General features: G+C 34.6%; 1 protein-coding gene across 1 annotated transcript; it reads right to left on the bottom strand.

The window, feature by feature from the left end:
- Positions 1-7,943: 7,943 nt before the first annotated feature.
- LOC111911494 (oligopeptide transporter 4) lies at positions 7,944-13,031 on the bottom strand. The gene is made up of 6 exons (XM_023907273.3): positions 12,474-13,031; positions 12,269-12,366; positions 9,449-10,012; positions 9,105-9,357; positions 8,838-9,020; positions 7,944-8,760 (listed from the first exon to the last, which is right to left on the bottom strand). The coding sequence occupies exons 1-6, from the start codon at positions 12,978-12,980 to the stop codon at positions 8,146-8,148; spliced, it is 2,220 nt and encodes a 739-aa protein (XP_023763041.1). The 5' UTR covers positions 12,981-13,031; the 3' UTR covers positions 7,944-8,145.
- Positions 13,032-14,962: the final 1,931 nt, after the last annotated feature.

Here is a 14,962-nt window from a genome sequence, read left to right as displayed (position 1 = left end):
TCACCGACACCCAATGGCGAAGCCAGCTGGTGCATGGGGGGTACTACAGCATCCCTTAAAAAACTTATATATACATAATTTTATTTTTATAAACATGCTTTGTTATTGTAACCCATGCCCCAAATAAAATGTTTGTACCATATTTAGATATTGAATAAATAACTACAAAACTCATAAAAACTATATCTATTGATTATATATTTAAATCCATACGTAATTGAGCCCAATAAAATATCCGCCTCTATTTCATAAATAGTTATTTATTGTGGGCCTTAATTGCCTAATAACTTCCATTCCAATTTGACGTTTCATACCCGTGCCAACAAGTGCAAATCGTTCATCATAAGGTCGCAACAAAGTAAGACAAACTGACATTTAGTCTTTATTATACATCAGGTATCTTTTTGCTTCTTATGTTTTTAAAATTAGTTTATGTTCTATGCTTTCAGATAATTATATTTAGGAATATGATTTTAATTTGTGTCATAAATGTTTCTATTATTGATTATTTCTTATTTCTTATTGATTTTCTTTATTTTATATGTTAGGGTTCGTTTAAAATAATGAGTAATCCACCCATATCAAAAAAAAATTGAAGGGAAAACAACCCGATCTTCGACAATTTATGTTAAAAAAGATGAAATTTCAAGACACTCAATGTTCTTCACCAATTGATTCAAATTTGGATGGTTCAAATGCGTCATTAGAGGATGATGAATTAGTTTATTATGTTGAACTTCTTCCTCATGATCCGGGAAAAAGAAAAAACATTATAGACTATCCTCAAAATCAACGAAATGCTGTTAGGAGAACATACATTCTTAAAAAGCCTTGTCAGCCAAAAACTTATGCCTTTCCTACAAGAGACATTGGAGGTCCATGTCGTTTTAGCATTTCTTGGTATAAAAAACGGGATTGGCTTGAATATAGTATTTACAAAGATGCAGCATTTTGTTTTGTTTGTTACTTGTTTAAGAATGAAGTTGAAGCTAATATAGGTGGAGATGCATTTGTCAACGGCGGATTTCGGTTATGGAATAAACCAGATAGATTCCAAAAATATCTTGGTGGACTTAAAAGTGCTCACAACCTTGCTTATGAGAAATATGTGAATTTAAGAGATGGTAAAAAGAAATCAACATGTTGCTTTTGGTAATGCAAATGAAGAGGTTCAAAGTGTGTACAAAATTCGATTGAAAGCTTCAATTTCTTGTTTATCTTATTTGTTACGACAAGGATTGGCATTTCGTGGGCATGGATAAAATGAGGAATCTATTAACATATGAAATTTTCTTGAACTTTTGAAGTGGCTAAAAACACATAATGAAGATGTGTTAAATTTCATACTTGAAAATGCTCCGGGTAATTGCCAATTAATATCTCCCATGATTCAAAAATAAATTATTAATTGTTGTGCTAAAGAAACTACTAAGAGAATTATACATGATGTCGGTGATGACTACTTTGCTATCGTGGCTGATGAGTCGAGTTACGTGTCCCACAAGGAACAACTAGCTCTTTGTTTGCGTTATGTTGAATGAAATACGACAAGAATACTTGAGAGGTTTCTTGGACTTGTTCATGTTAGAGGCACCACTGCATTGACTCTGAAAAATGGAATTATTAGTTTACTTGTTGAACAATCTTTAAGTCCATCTATGATTAGAGGACAAGGATATGATGGGGCTAGCATCATGAACGGTGAGATAAATGGCCTAATGACTTTAATTCTTTTTGAAACTCCTAGTGCTTACTATGTTCATTGTTTTACTCATCAGCTTCAACTAACACTCTTCGCAATGGCTAAAAAGAATAGTGATTGTGCTTGGCCTTTTTATATAATTACAACATTGTTAAATGTTGTTGGAGTTTCTTGTAAGAGGAGAGAAATGATTCGAGAAATTCAAGCTCAAAACGTAGCTCAAGCATTGAAAATGGGTGAAATTAAAACAGGAACAAGCTTAAATCAAGAACTTGGTTTGAAGAGACTTGGTGAAACCCGTTGGGGATCTCACTACAAAACTATTTTAAATATGATCAGCTTGTTCCCTACAATTGTTGAAGTACTTGTGAAGATCGGAAAGAATGGTTCAAATTCGGATGATAAAGCAAAAGCCCAAGGTATTTTATACTCACTATAGTCATTTGATTTTGTCTTTGTGTCACAATTAATGTCTACTATACTTGGATACACTAATTATTTGTCTCTTGCTTTGCAAAGAAAAGATCAAGACATTGTTAGTGCTATGAGACTTGTTTCGACGACTAAAGGAGTTATGCAAAATATGAGGGATCTTGGATGGGATAACCACATGAATAAAGTCATATCATTGTGTAATAAGTATGACATTGTTGTTCCGAATATGGAAGATCAGTATATCCCTCAAGGAAGGTCAAAGCATTTTGTCCAACAAGCAACACATATTCATCATTTCTGAGTTGAAATGTTTATTGGATTAACTGACTTATTACGTTAAGAACTAGATGACCGATTTGATGAAGTGAATATGGATTTGCTTACATGCATGACTTGCTTAAGTCCCCAAAATAGGCTTCTCTTCTTTTGACAAAGATAAATTACTCAAACTTGCTACTCTCTATCCTTCTGAATTTTGAAGCACAAATTTGATGACTGTTGATTGTCAATTTGATATCTTCATAAATGATGTGAAAAAAGATGTTGAGTTCCAAAATATCCATGATGTTACTTCCCTTTCGATGAAGCTTGTTGATACAAATAGACATGTGGCTTATCCACTGGTGTTTTTGCTTATCAAGTTAATGTTGGTTCTTCCAGTTGCTACTGAAAATGTAGAGAGAGTACTTTATGGAATGTCATATGTCAAAAATAAGTTGCGGAATAGGATGGGTGATCAAATTTTAAACGATTGTTTAGTCACTTTTATTAAGAAGGATGTGTTTCTACAACTTCTAGATGATGATATCATTCATCGATTTCAGGATATGATAAATTAGCGGATTCAATTGTAATTTTTGCTTAACTTATGTTTTTCCAATTTACGACTTCAAATATTTAGAAACTCTTTGAAAATATTCTTTTGAATCTTGACAATTACTATTTTAAATTTGATAATTTTTGTACCACCATATAAAAAATCCTAGCTCTACTGCCGACACCAGAGTCGCGACCAAAACCTCCTCGAGTGAATACCATACTGAAAATAAACCATATAAGCCATCAAAACATACTCAAAGAATTCCATGGTCTACAAGTTTCCTAGTATCTTCATGACTCCCCTTAACTGGAGTAAAAATCCTCTGCTTCCAGTAGTATAGGCCCATACTACCTACCACATCTATTTGTACTTTCCTCAAGGATCGCCCCAAATCCCCCAAGTCACTTCTGGAACAATCCAAATAGCCCTCAACAAAACAAGGCTTCCGACACCGAATCATCTCCTAGGTTTTCCTAGGGCTACCACCACACAACTCTCCGCCATCAGCTAAAGAATGAACTCCCCTAACACCCTCTAACTAGCTTACAAATACAATTACATGTCATCGACACCAGATAATTCTTCGAATGAAAGGTCTCACACTACAACGGTTGAACTCAAACAAGAGATGCGTAATAGGGTTAAACCTATACTTCTAAAATTATCTAATCTCCGTAATATACAATTTAGCGTATTCACTTACTAGTTAGATGATGTTAATGGAAACTCCTAAAAGCACAAAGCAAGCAACATTCGAGCATTGCGTAATCGGAATCAAGGGATAACCTAAATAGGTCAACCTATCATTGACTGATCAGTACTTGCATGCAACTCTACAAGCTCATACAGTAGGCATATAAAGGCTTCTCTTCTAGCATTCTGTCATGCGAATCCTAAGCAAATCCTTAGCCCTAATCTAGCATGTGATTCACAGATTCTAAATTCCAAGCATAACACAAAACATATATGGGTATTTTCGGAAAACTTACTTGAGCTCAGCCAATTGCATACACCACGCCCCCTTTTTTTTATAAGAAAACTCATTTTTATAAAGCATTTCTTTTTATGAAAATCTGCCCAAACCCTTTGTAACACCCTGAATTCAGAGGTTTAGAAAGGAAAGAAAACCTCAAATTAAGGAAGGGACTCGTCGAGTAGATGGAGTGACTCGATGAGTAGGAGCGCGGATAGGGTCGCGATTTTAGTGACCTACTCGACGAGTCAGAGGACTGACTCGGCGAGTTGGTCAGGTTTGGGGAAAACCTAAATGCAGGTCTTGTACCCTATTTAAAGAACATTATAACCCTTCATCAGCCTCCTTGATGCTCTCTCAACTCCAGAACGAAGCCCTGGTGCCTCCCATGAGTTTGTGAGCCTTTGTGAGCATTCTTGAGTGTTGTGAAGCTTGAAGAAGAAGGTGAAGCCTTAGAGTTCAAGAAGATACTAGTAGATCCAAAAACCTCTTGCATTCTCCTCCATTTTCTGGTTAGAAAGTTTCCACCTTGATCATTATGCATGTAGATCTCTCTTCTTTTTTATTTTGGGGTTTTTTAGTCCAAGAACCCTAGTATGAGAGGAATGGACGCCCCAAGAGCTGTGTTTTCAGATCTAACACTATTAAGGGATGTTATAGCATAAAGGTGCAAACTTTATGCCATAGGAATCTCCATGCAAGAATATGAAGTGTTCTTTTGACCTTTTTAGCTCAAAAGGCCATGAATGGAGGAAAAAGGCAGTAGCTTTGCATGGTTAGGAGATGGTTGGGTCCAGATCTATGTTTTGGGTGCCTTGAGTTTGTCTGAAATCGTCTGAATAGTGTTGGACATAGAGAGACTCAGCTAGTCAGTTGTGGGACTCGGCGAGTGAGGCTAGTTCTTGTCCCAAAACCCTTCTGTTAAGGGTATGAGTTGAGTTTGGAAAGGGACTCAGTCGGCCCGAGTCCATGATGGTCATGAAGTTCATCGTACTCGATGATATCAAGGAAGAACTCGGCGAGTCTAAGGCAATCTCCTTAGTTTATGAAGATGGACTCGACAAGTTGTTCATACAACTCGGCGAGTCACAGACTAGACATATTTATATGTGGATGATGAACTCGATGAGTTCAAGGATGAACTCGGTGAGTTGGTTGAAGATGGTCCCGATTGTATGGTTGAAGGAGGACCCATCGAGTTCTTGTTAGACTACAAGAGTTGAGTCGAGGGATGTATTGGTTTGTAGGGGTATGGACTCGACAATTTGGTAGAACAACTCGGCGAGTCAAGTCAACTGGAGGTTGACTTTGAACGTTGACTTTGACCAAGTTTGACCAGGGTTGACTTTTAGATTATTATGGTCTAAATGTTATTTGGGTATTGATAGTTCAGGAAGCCGAAGGGTCAGCAGTTCAGAAGTCCCGGTTAGCTTATTGTCTTCGTGATACTTGTATGTGCCTGGTAGGGAGGTGAGTGTGGGCGAGGTCTCGTATCTCATCACTAGCTGAGTATAGAGGGGGTTCCATATCTCGATATTATCAGAACAGGGGCGAGGCCCGTGGTAGGAAGGATGTGAGTGTGGGTGGGGGCCCGTATCTCACTACTAGTAGGAGTGTGGACGGGGATCCACCACTTCAGTAGCAGACCAGGGGCGGGGCCCAAGTTAGGCGAGGCCTTAGATCAAGGTATGTTTAGGGAATGTTTATGTATTTTTCAGTATGTTATTTGTGTTGCATAAGGTTTCTAAGTCCGTAACTATATTTGATATCAACTTGACCCGACCCGGCATGGTCCATTTGGGTTGCACTTCACCTAACAACTTGCATGGATATACTTTTGAGAATAAGATGTTTATGATATATTAATATATTATTAGTTATAATATATTAATATGAAGTTGTAATTATTTAATTAGTATTGATCAAGAATTAATTTAGAATTAATTTAGTGATCAAAATCGAGCTAATTAAATATGGACTCTTATTTATATATGTGGATTGGGCTAAGATTTATTTGGGATGGGCTAAGAGTATATGAGGTCCATGGATAGTCCATGGAGATTTTAACCCATGGATCCTAGGTAAATAAAGAGTCATGGGTATTAGGGTTTTACCCTAATCCTCCATAGTATATAAAGAGGCCCTTGGTTCTAAAATTGGCACTAGTGTGTGTGAGCATAAGGGTGAGCCGATTTCTATAGTGTTCTTATTCTCTCAAGAGCTTCCAACTTGTTTTGGTGATTTGTGACACCACTTGAGGCATCCACATTATTGGTGCTAGGCTCTAAAACTCCAAGCAAACAACCACAAAAGAAATGTATGTTATTCTACTTAAAGTTTTATATTACAGTACCCCATAACTTACTAGTTAGGTTGTGAACCTTGGAAATAAAATTTGCATGTATTTTAGAGAAAACATAGATATAAGGTTTCTAGGGTTGCATGTGCACCATAGGAGTGTTAGTATGCTCAAAACCCAACAATTTGATCGTATATATGTGTATAGTGGGCGAGGCCCAGAGACAGGTGGGGCCTAAGGGAAACAGATCTGTATACCGAGTGGGGCTCGATGCCAGGTGGGACCTGATGCCAGGTGGGGCATGATGACGGACGGGGTCCGATGGCGGGCGAGGCCCACTGCAGCGGGCAGGGGCCCAGTATGTGATTATGTGCTCACGGTTGTATATGGCATGTTTGAATCAATAGATATGTATGGTATGTGGTAGGTTGGGGAACTCACTAAGCTCCGTGCTTACGGTTTTCAATTTTGGTTTCAGGTACTTCCGATAGCGGAAGGAAGAGCTCGGGATGCTCGCATGGCACACACCAAGGAGTTTAGTATGGGATGTTTACTCTAATAAAATGAATAAGTGTTTTGGGAAAAATACTTTGATTTGTCATATAACCCTTTCAGTATGTTTGAAAATGATCTAATGCTATGATTTAGTAATATTTTTAAAGAAATTTTTAGTCATGATTTTTAGGATGTTACACACTTAGTTTGAGTTCAGACATACCCGAGAGTATGCCTGAATCTCTCAAACCAAGGCACTAATACCAACTTGTAACATCCCAAAAATTAAAACCAAATTTTTTGTTTTCATATTAAATAAAACATCAACCAAACGTGTTTAGTAAAACCTAATAGAAATCATAATGTATTCATAATCATCTAAAACACATTTGAGTCAAGTAAGTGAAAAGTCATGGTGTGTGTGATACGATCATCCCAAGCTCTTCCAATTTGATCTGGAAGTACCTCAAACAGAAACTGAAAACCATAAACACGAAGCTTAGTGAGTTCCGCAAAATACCACATACCATACATATATGCCAGCTCAAGGCTGTTCTGGGTCTATTTCACCCCCGAGTCTATTTCAACTTATATGTCAGCTCAAGGTTGTACCTAGTCTATTTTACCCCACATACATATAGCAAAGAGGCACACATGCATACAACACATACATCAGGATTCCCAAAGACTACAAGCACATAACATATTCTAGTGTGCTACAGTATATTGAGCAAACTCACCTCAATCTGCTTTAATAGATACTTGGATTCTTGAACCGGAGAATCCCCACACTAACCAACCAAAGAAAATCCCAATTAAAAATTGGGTTATAGTCCATAACCGGTAATCTAGTTAATTCGTCCAACACCCAGGATAAAAGACCATTTTATTCTTTCCTCACTTGGTGTTGTGGATTTGAAAATACTTTAGTATGATTTGGATTTTGTAGGATTTTAGTATGGATTTGAAAATATTTATGTTTGATTTGGATTTTGTATGATATTTATACCTTTTTATAATTATTAAAGAAATATTTCTATTATTTTTTTAAAACATAAACATGTAATTCAACAAAAAAAATCATACATAAAGGTTTAATAAAATGGTCATTTTTACGATCTAACACAACAATTTTATAGTTCCAACCAAACAACTTTTAAAAATTCAAATTCTGTCGAACATCCCTAAAGCAATAACTTCTCTAAATTGCATTATAAGATGATAAATTCACGCTTTTATAAAAATTAACATTCATAACCCAACAAATAAATCATGATACCCTGTAGCCTCATGATGCCTAAGTGCCTAACCTTCTGAATTCTTTACATTCCATCATATATATATCTATGGTTTAACAGCAAACTATTAATATGGTATAAATGTTTCCGGTATTACCCCGAACACCAATATACTACCATCGGTTAATTAACTGGACACCCATGTACACTAATCCCTTTCGCTGTTGGACAAGTCGCCAATTCACAGTGTTCACCTTCAGTACCCCACCAACTCACTCCTTTATCTTCAAGTCCCACCGAGAAATAAAGCAACACCGCCATGAAAGCTACACCGGCGTCCAGTGCAGCCGAGAGAATATAATTATACCTCTGCCACCATTTTTTCCGGTACCGGAAAACAAAATAGTTGAAAACAATCCCGATTAGAATCCATGAATTGAAGTTTACTGGTGTCGCCGGTGGCATGGCACCTGTTGCTCCTAAAATCACCGGCAGGTTTACCAACGGCAGCCACGTTTGTTTAGGAAACGCCTTGTAAAACAGCCAAACGATGATGGGTCCTAATGCACCTCCGAGAAAGAACCAGTTCATCGAACTGTAATTTCCAAGAGTCCCAAAGATACGTTTAGGTCCCACTAATCCCCATATCACTGATGCATCAAAAAAGACTCTATCTCCTGGACATGTCCATGGACTATCCAATGGAAGAAGTTCATCCTGACAGATATTTTCTATCGAGTCTAGTAGCCACACAGCCACAACAAGGTTTATAGTTCCCGCAAAAATAGTTCCTATAAACTATAATGTTCAACAAGAAGTAGGTTAGTTTTTAACTAAAAAACATCGAACTTTTGTATTATATCAACATGCATTACCTGAACCAAAAACATTGATCTAGGAGGAATCTTCATGTAATGTCCAAGCTTGAAATCACTTAGAAACGAAATAGCTTGTGTCATACTCATGTAACCATAAACCTTGAAGCATACATTTGCTATCGGTCTTCCAGGCAATATAACCCCCATAATGTACTCCGTTATGATGTTTAGCCCTGGTGTCTATGTTAATATGTATCAAAATGTTACGTTTTTTTATATGTTTTTAAGAAGAAAAATGAATCGTATGTATACAAAGATGTTAACCTGATTTGTGGTGGCAGTTATGATGCTTATTGGGAGGGTGAAAATGAAGGCGATTACAGACGCAAATATGAGTCCCCACCATGGCATCTGAACTTGATCATTTAAAACAGTGCAAAGTAGAAGAGAGACTACAAGTGTTACTAATAGCAACAAATGGAACCACCAGTTGGGTATGTCCTTGTATCTCTTCATGAGTCGTGTGTGTATATCTTCTTTCTCCTTGTATGAAGCTCGAAACCTATCGTATATTTCCCTGATTACAAAACATACACGATTAATTAACTAAAGTTTTATACAACATATTTACTACTTTTAGTAATAAAGAAGTTGAAACTATTTCTCACCTTCCATAAAAGAAGGCCACATGTGTTAGAGTGGATGCAATGGATGCAAATCCAAAGCCATAAGTGAGAGCAAAAAACGTGCTCATATGAATCCTTCCTTGTTCTTCATACTTCGCCATGTCTATCTCAAACTTATCATTAACAATGGCGGATATGTTATACTTTTGACCCTCGGATGTAAACAAGTGTGAGGAGAATATAGGGAATCTACGAGCACCATAAAGGTCGACACCCCAGTAAGACAATGGCATAACGACATAGATTATCAGTGCATATCCCAGAAGGACATTGACGATGGCAAAGAAGGGGCTGATTAGAGGGCTGAACAAGAAAGACGCTGCAACAGACCAATCAAGGGATATAGCTCCGACGCCAAGACCTCGCATGCCGGATCCTAGTTGTTGAGCGGTGACTGAATCGGAAAACGCCCAGCAAACCCATGAGATGCTTGAGAGAGTTGAAAAGAAGTATCCTGGGATTAAGTACCATGAAAAGCTGCAAATTAGAGCGATTAGGAAGAACTTTGCACGTGTCATGCGTTGGTCGTCCTTTTCATGCAAAGCCCTGCGAAATGAATATATATGAATCAGACATTGTAATTTACAGGTTGATAATTAGAGGAATTAAAAGCTTTGAGTAAATTAGACGAATGGCCCTGTGGTTTGGGGTAACTTGTAAATTTTGTCTCTAACTTATATTTTTTAATTTGTAAGGTCTTTATTGTTTGCTTTTGTTGCGTATTTGGTCTCTATCTTATTTAAAAAAGAATATTTTGCCCTTGATTTTTTAATTTATTTAAATAAATGCATCCCCAACCTCACTCACCTTATATTATCTTATCTAATTCATCTTATTTAAATAAATTAAAATATCAAAGTCAAAATAGTTAAGACATGGATCAAACACACAACAAAACCAAATAGTAGAGACATTCCAAATTACAAAAAAAAAATTATAAACAAAACGTATAAATTACCTCAAACAGAACGCTTCTTGTAATTTACTCAAAAGGTTTTTGTTCTTTATTGTTTTTATTTGTTGTGTCAAATTAACACAAACATAACTAATCAAAAACTTATATATCCACATATTTTAGTAATTAATATAGTAATATTTGTTTTCTACAAAAAATAAAAAAAAAATTATTATAATTGTAAAAAAGCTTACAAATAATGTGAAAAGTATATGTTGTAAAAAAAGGAACTCCACAAAAAATTTATATTACAAAGTTCAGTTTGCCAAATAAGATAGCCTTTTTTTTAATATATTTAATAAAGTTTTGTTTAGTAATTAGTCCAGATATATAATTATAAATAAAAGCATAACGTCACGTATATGCTTAGTGTTTTAGCATATTAAGATTTGTAATTCTTTTGAATCTTGATTATATATTATATGAAAATATAATCGGATAGTGGATATGCATGACAGAGAGTGGAGAATCTCTAGTCAATCGATTTAGCCATCATCGATGACTTAAGGGTTACATCATTGATGACTTATGGGTCAAGTGGCTAAAAACGGTAGCTGTATTTGACTTCTTTGTATATAATTCAATTTAAAATCAAAACCATTTTTTTGGACTGCATGAGAGTGAAAAAATTAAAGAATAATTATATGTAACTTAACTGCAATTTAATATCCATATAACTTGAACCATGAATATGTTATGAACCAAGCAAATCTAAACCGGTTTGGTATTAGTTTTACTTTAGTTTAGAATTTATCCGTTTTAAAATTAAAATAGTGCCTTTTTTTCTTGTTAATTTGGTCTTGTTTTTCAGGTTTATTGGTTCGGTCAATCAAAGCTTAATGCACCACTTTATATCATAAGTGCACATAAAATTGATTTGACAAAGGGATGTTACAAAGATAATGCATTTAGAATATATGTCTAGTATATATCTTTTGAACTTGTTGATCATTATCCTATATAAAATAGCTGTAAGTGCATTAATACCAATGTATATATAGCTTGTTTCATGGTAATAGAATTCCTTTATAAAATACGTTTCAGATTGAGGAAAACAAAATTATGGCAGCAGATACTATATAAAATTTTAGCATTCATATGGTGCTTTAACTATTTGTTCTGAATACTTCTGAACATATAACCATATCGTTGAACGAGTCAACTAAAAGAATAAAAATATATATAGATACTTTTAGTATTATATTAATTTTTCAACCTTCCTTTTTATCGATTTACAATAACAAACTAAAATCTTTTACCATTTTATGTAATATTTTAATCATTAATACAACCAAGTTACCATACTTATAAATTTATATATTTCTATGTTTAGTATTTAAATAAATTGTAGAATATGATAAATTTGTGACATTAAATGGTTAAAAACATATTTAATAACTTGATACCATTTAAAAAAAAAAGCCACTGATTGATCAATTAACATCTTTTATAAAGTGAATAATTATTGAGAGCGACCAACATCCAAACTAAAAGAATAATCATATAACATAGATTTTTTTATGAACACCAAAAAGATAATTTTATTGGAATTCGGCTAAAAGAATATACAATAGATCAATTACAAAAATGAATAAAATGTTTTTAAATTTCTAGAAGATTAAAAAATACAAAATAAATAAAACATTTAATTCGGTCACTCTCAATAATTAATCACTTTCATAATCAAAGATGGTAATTGTTCAATCAAAGACTTTTTAAAAACGATAAATATCTTTTCTGTATGAATGTAGAATCTCCTTAGTCAAACATACTTGACCAAAAGGAATGTAACGGTAGTAAATTATTTAATTAAATTTGGAAGGCAATAAATTAAATGAATGCCATACCGGAAAAGGGAGACCTGAACAAGAGTCCCCGGCCACCACATATGAGCCGGCTCCACCACGTATTTCCTCAACAATCCGGCCCATCCGTACCCTAAAACCTACTCAACCACCATCAAATTACTAAACTCGCCGGAAAATCACTATTAAAGTTCACCGGAGAATTTATAAATATAGTTTGGTTACAGTTACATTTAGTATACGTTACCTGTGTAGTAATGATAAGCAGCCACCCAGCCAAAAAAGAAATATTCCGGTGATAAAAAGCCTTGATAATCGTGACAATGCCGACAGCATAAGGTGATCCGTTTCCAAAAGCACTTCCGGCATTAGCAAAGATGGAAATAAGAACATGCTCCTTCATGTTAAAAGGACCCGGGTTGAAAGAGAATGATTTGGCTCCAAAACCAGGCAGCCGGAACTTAGTCTCCGGCAGAACCGCCGCCATGAAGTGACCAATGGGTAGGGTGGCGACTTGGACTGTAATTTGGGTGATGACTAGTGGTTCAGTTCGGAAAGAAAAGAACTGGTTAAAGAAAGACAATAGGGCACATGAGATCAAGCCCAAGAACCACATCCTGAATGTCCATACCGGAAGTGTCGGGTCGTCGGTGTTTGTTACAGTCAGCCGGACTTCTTCAATGGGAGAGACGTCATCGTCGTCGCCGGCGATGTCTGTGGGTGAATATGTTTTCCGGTCATCAACGGTGCCCATGGGTTGAAAGAAGGCAAGAAAAAAAGGTAGGGATGTAGCTTTTAAGTATCATTTGTGGCTTATATATATAATCATGAGTTGAACGCATTATTATGAGTATAGCATAAATGAGTTGACTTTATTGGTCATACTCATGATTTTTTTTCCTTTAAGTAAATAATATATACAAATTTATTCTTAAAGACTATGATTATTTTTCTTTAATAGGTATTCTTGGTTTCTGAAATGAATGCTGTTAACTCGTTTCAATATTTGTATTGCACGTGAAAGACGTTATGGTCATTTTACTTTCATCATCTTTAACGTTTATAAATTGTTAGATTTTTGTTTAAGAATTAATTTAATTTATAAAGTTTCACGACTCCGGCCTATCAATTAACATATATGCAACGATACATAAATAAAAATAAACAAAAGAGTGATATCACCTTCAAAATTTAATATATAATTTTAAGAGGAAAATACATAATTGGTCCTTAAAATTTGGTAAAAATCCCATGTTTGGTCAACTTTTGAAAATTTAATAAAAACCATCCCGTGGTTTGGGGAAATTACCGCGCTAGTTTATGTTATAAACGCCGTTCTCGTAAGTTTGTTAAATTGCCTCACCTGCCCCTTCATTATATCCTTCCATATTGTTTATATCTTCATCTACAACCAATTAATCTCATAACTTCAATTTTTTCTTCTTTAACTTGCTTCTAATTTTGACATTTTGCTTACAATGGCTGTGACCTTATGGAGTATTCATGGCACCAACAGTGACAAAGATGAGTGGAATGTTTATGGTAAGATTTTCTCATATATGATTATTAATTAGAAAGCATCATTGTTTTCCCTATTTAAGTTTTTATCATCTTTATTGTATGGTTCGTAAAAGGTTTTTTAATCTACTTATAATTTAGACATCTTATAAAATTATATAGAGTGTCTAAATAGTAAAATGGGATATCCATTTAGTCAATCCCTTTGTCTTCATCATGGATGTCCATTTATTGTTTGGTTCGTAAAAGGTTTTTTAATCTACTTATAATTTAGATATCCTATAAAATTATATAGGATGTCTAAATAGTAAAATGGAATGTCCATTTAATCAATCCCTTTGTCTTCATCATGGATGGATTCTTTCAAAGCTTTTTTTTTTGGAAAAAAGCATATGTTTCTAAAGTCAACTACATTTATTATGTTGTTGACTTAGATGAAATGTATTTAAGGAGTTATGGTACGTGAAAGGGAGTCAATTTATTAACATTTGTACATTTGATGTGACTAGTTGTGAGACCCGTATATTATACGGGTTGGAAAAAACAAAAAATTAAATATGAAGGTTTAAACAAAAATTTATTTAAATTTAAAATTTAAAATTTGAATTTAAATGGAAACATTTTAAATACTATATGAGTTGTAATATTGTAATTTATTGGTTATTTTCAATTAAGGAATTATTATTTGAGGTGTAAATATGATGTGTTAATTAAAAAAAGATAAAAAAAAAATGAGAAAATGACAAATAAAAAAACATTTATTCAAAAATACCAAAAAATGACATGTGTCCAAGTTAATGAAAGAGTAACATGTGGCAAAATTATTTTCATTTATTAGAGAGGATTAGGTAGCCTATATTTTTTTTTTGAGACATAAGATATTATTAAAATTAACCCCCGACTAGCAACTAACTATAAACGGAGCAAAACAAAGAACAAAGAACAAAGTACAAAAATTATCACATACAAAAGGGAGACTTAGACTACTCATCCCATGAACAATTATTGTCTTTACCCCTACATTTAACCAACATATACAATACATATTTAATTTGCTCTACACCAAGTGAAGGGTTGATGAACACTTGTCTGAACATCCGTTCATTACAATATTTCCAAAGGTTCCAGAAAAGACCATAACAGATGGTATATATCCGATCTTTCATTTTAGGATTTCTCCCCGAATTTTGCAGCAAATCCAATCATGTCACCAATGTT

The sequence above is a fragment of the Lactuca sativa genome, chromosome 7 (assembly GCF_002870075.4).
Source record: "Lactuca sativa cultivar Salinas chromosome 7, Lsat_Salinas_v11, whole genome shotgun sequence".
NCBI classification, from domain to species: domain Eukaryota; kingdom Viridiplantae; phylum Streptophyta; class Magnoliopsida; order Asterales; family Asteraceae; genus Lactuca; species Lactuca sativa.
Note: the sequence above shows the minus strand (reverse complement) of the source record. Positions and strands in the feature narration are given on the sequence as shown.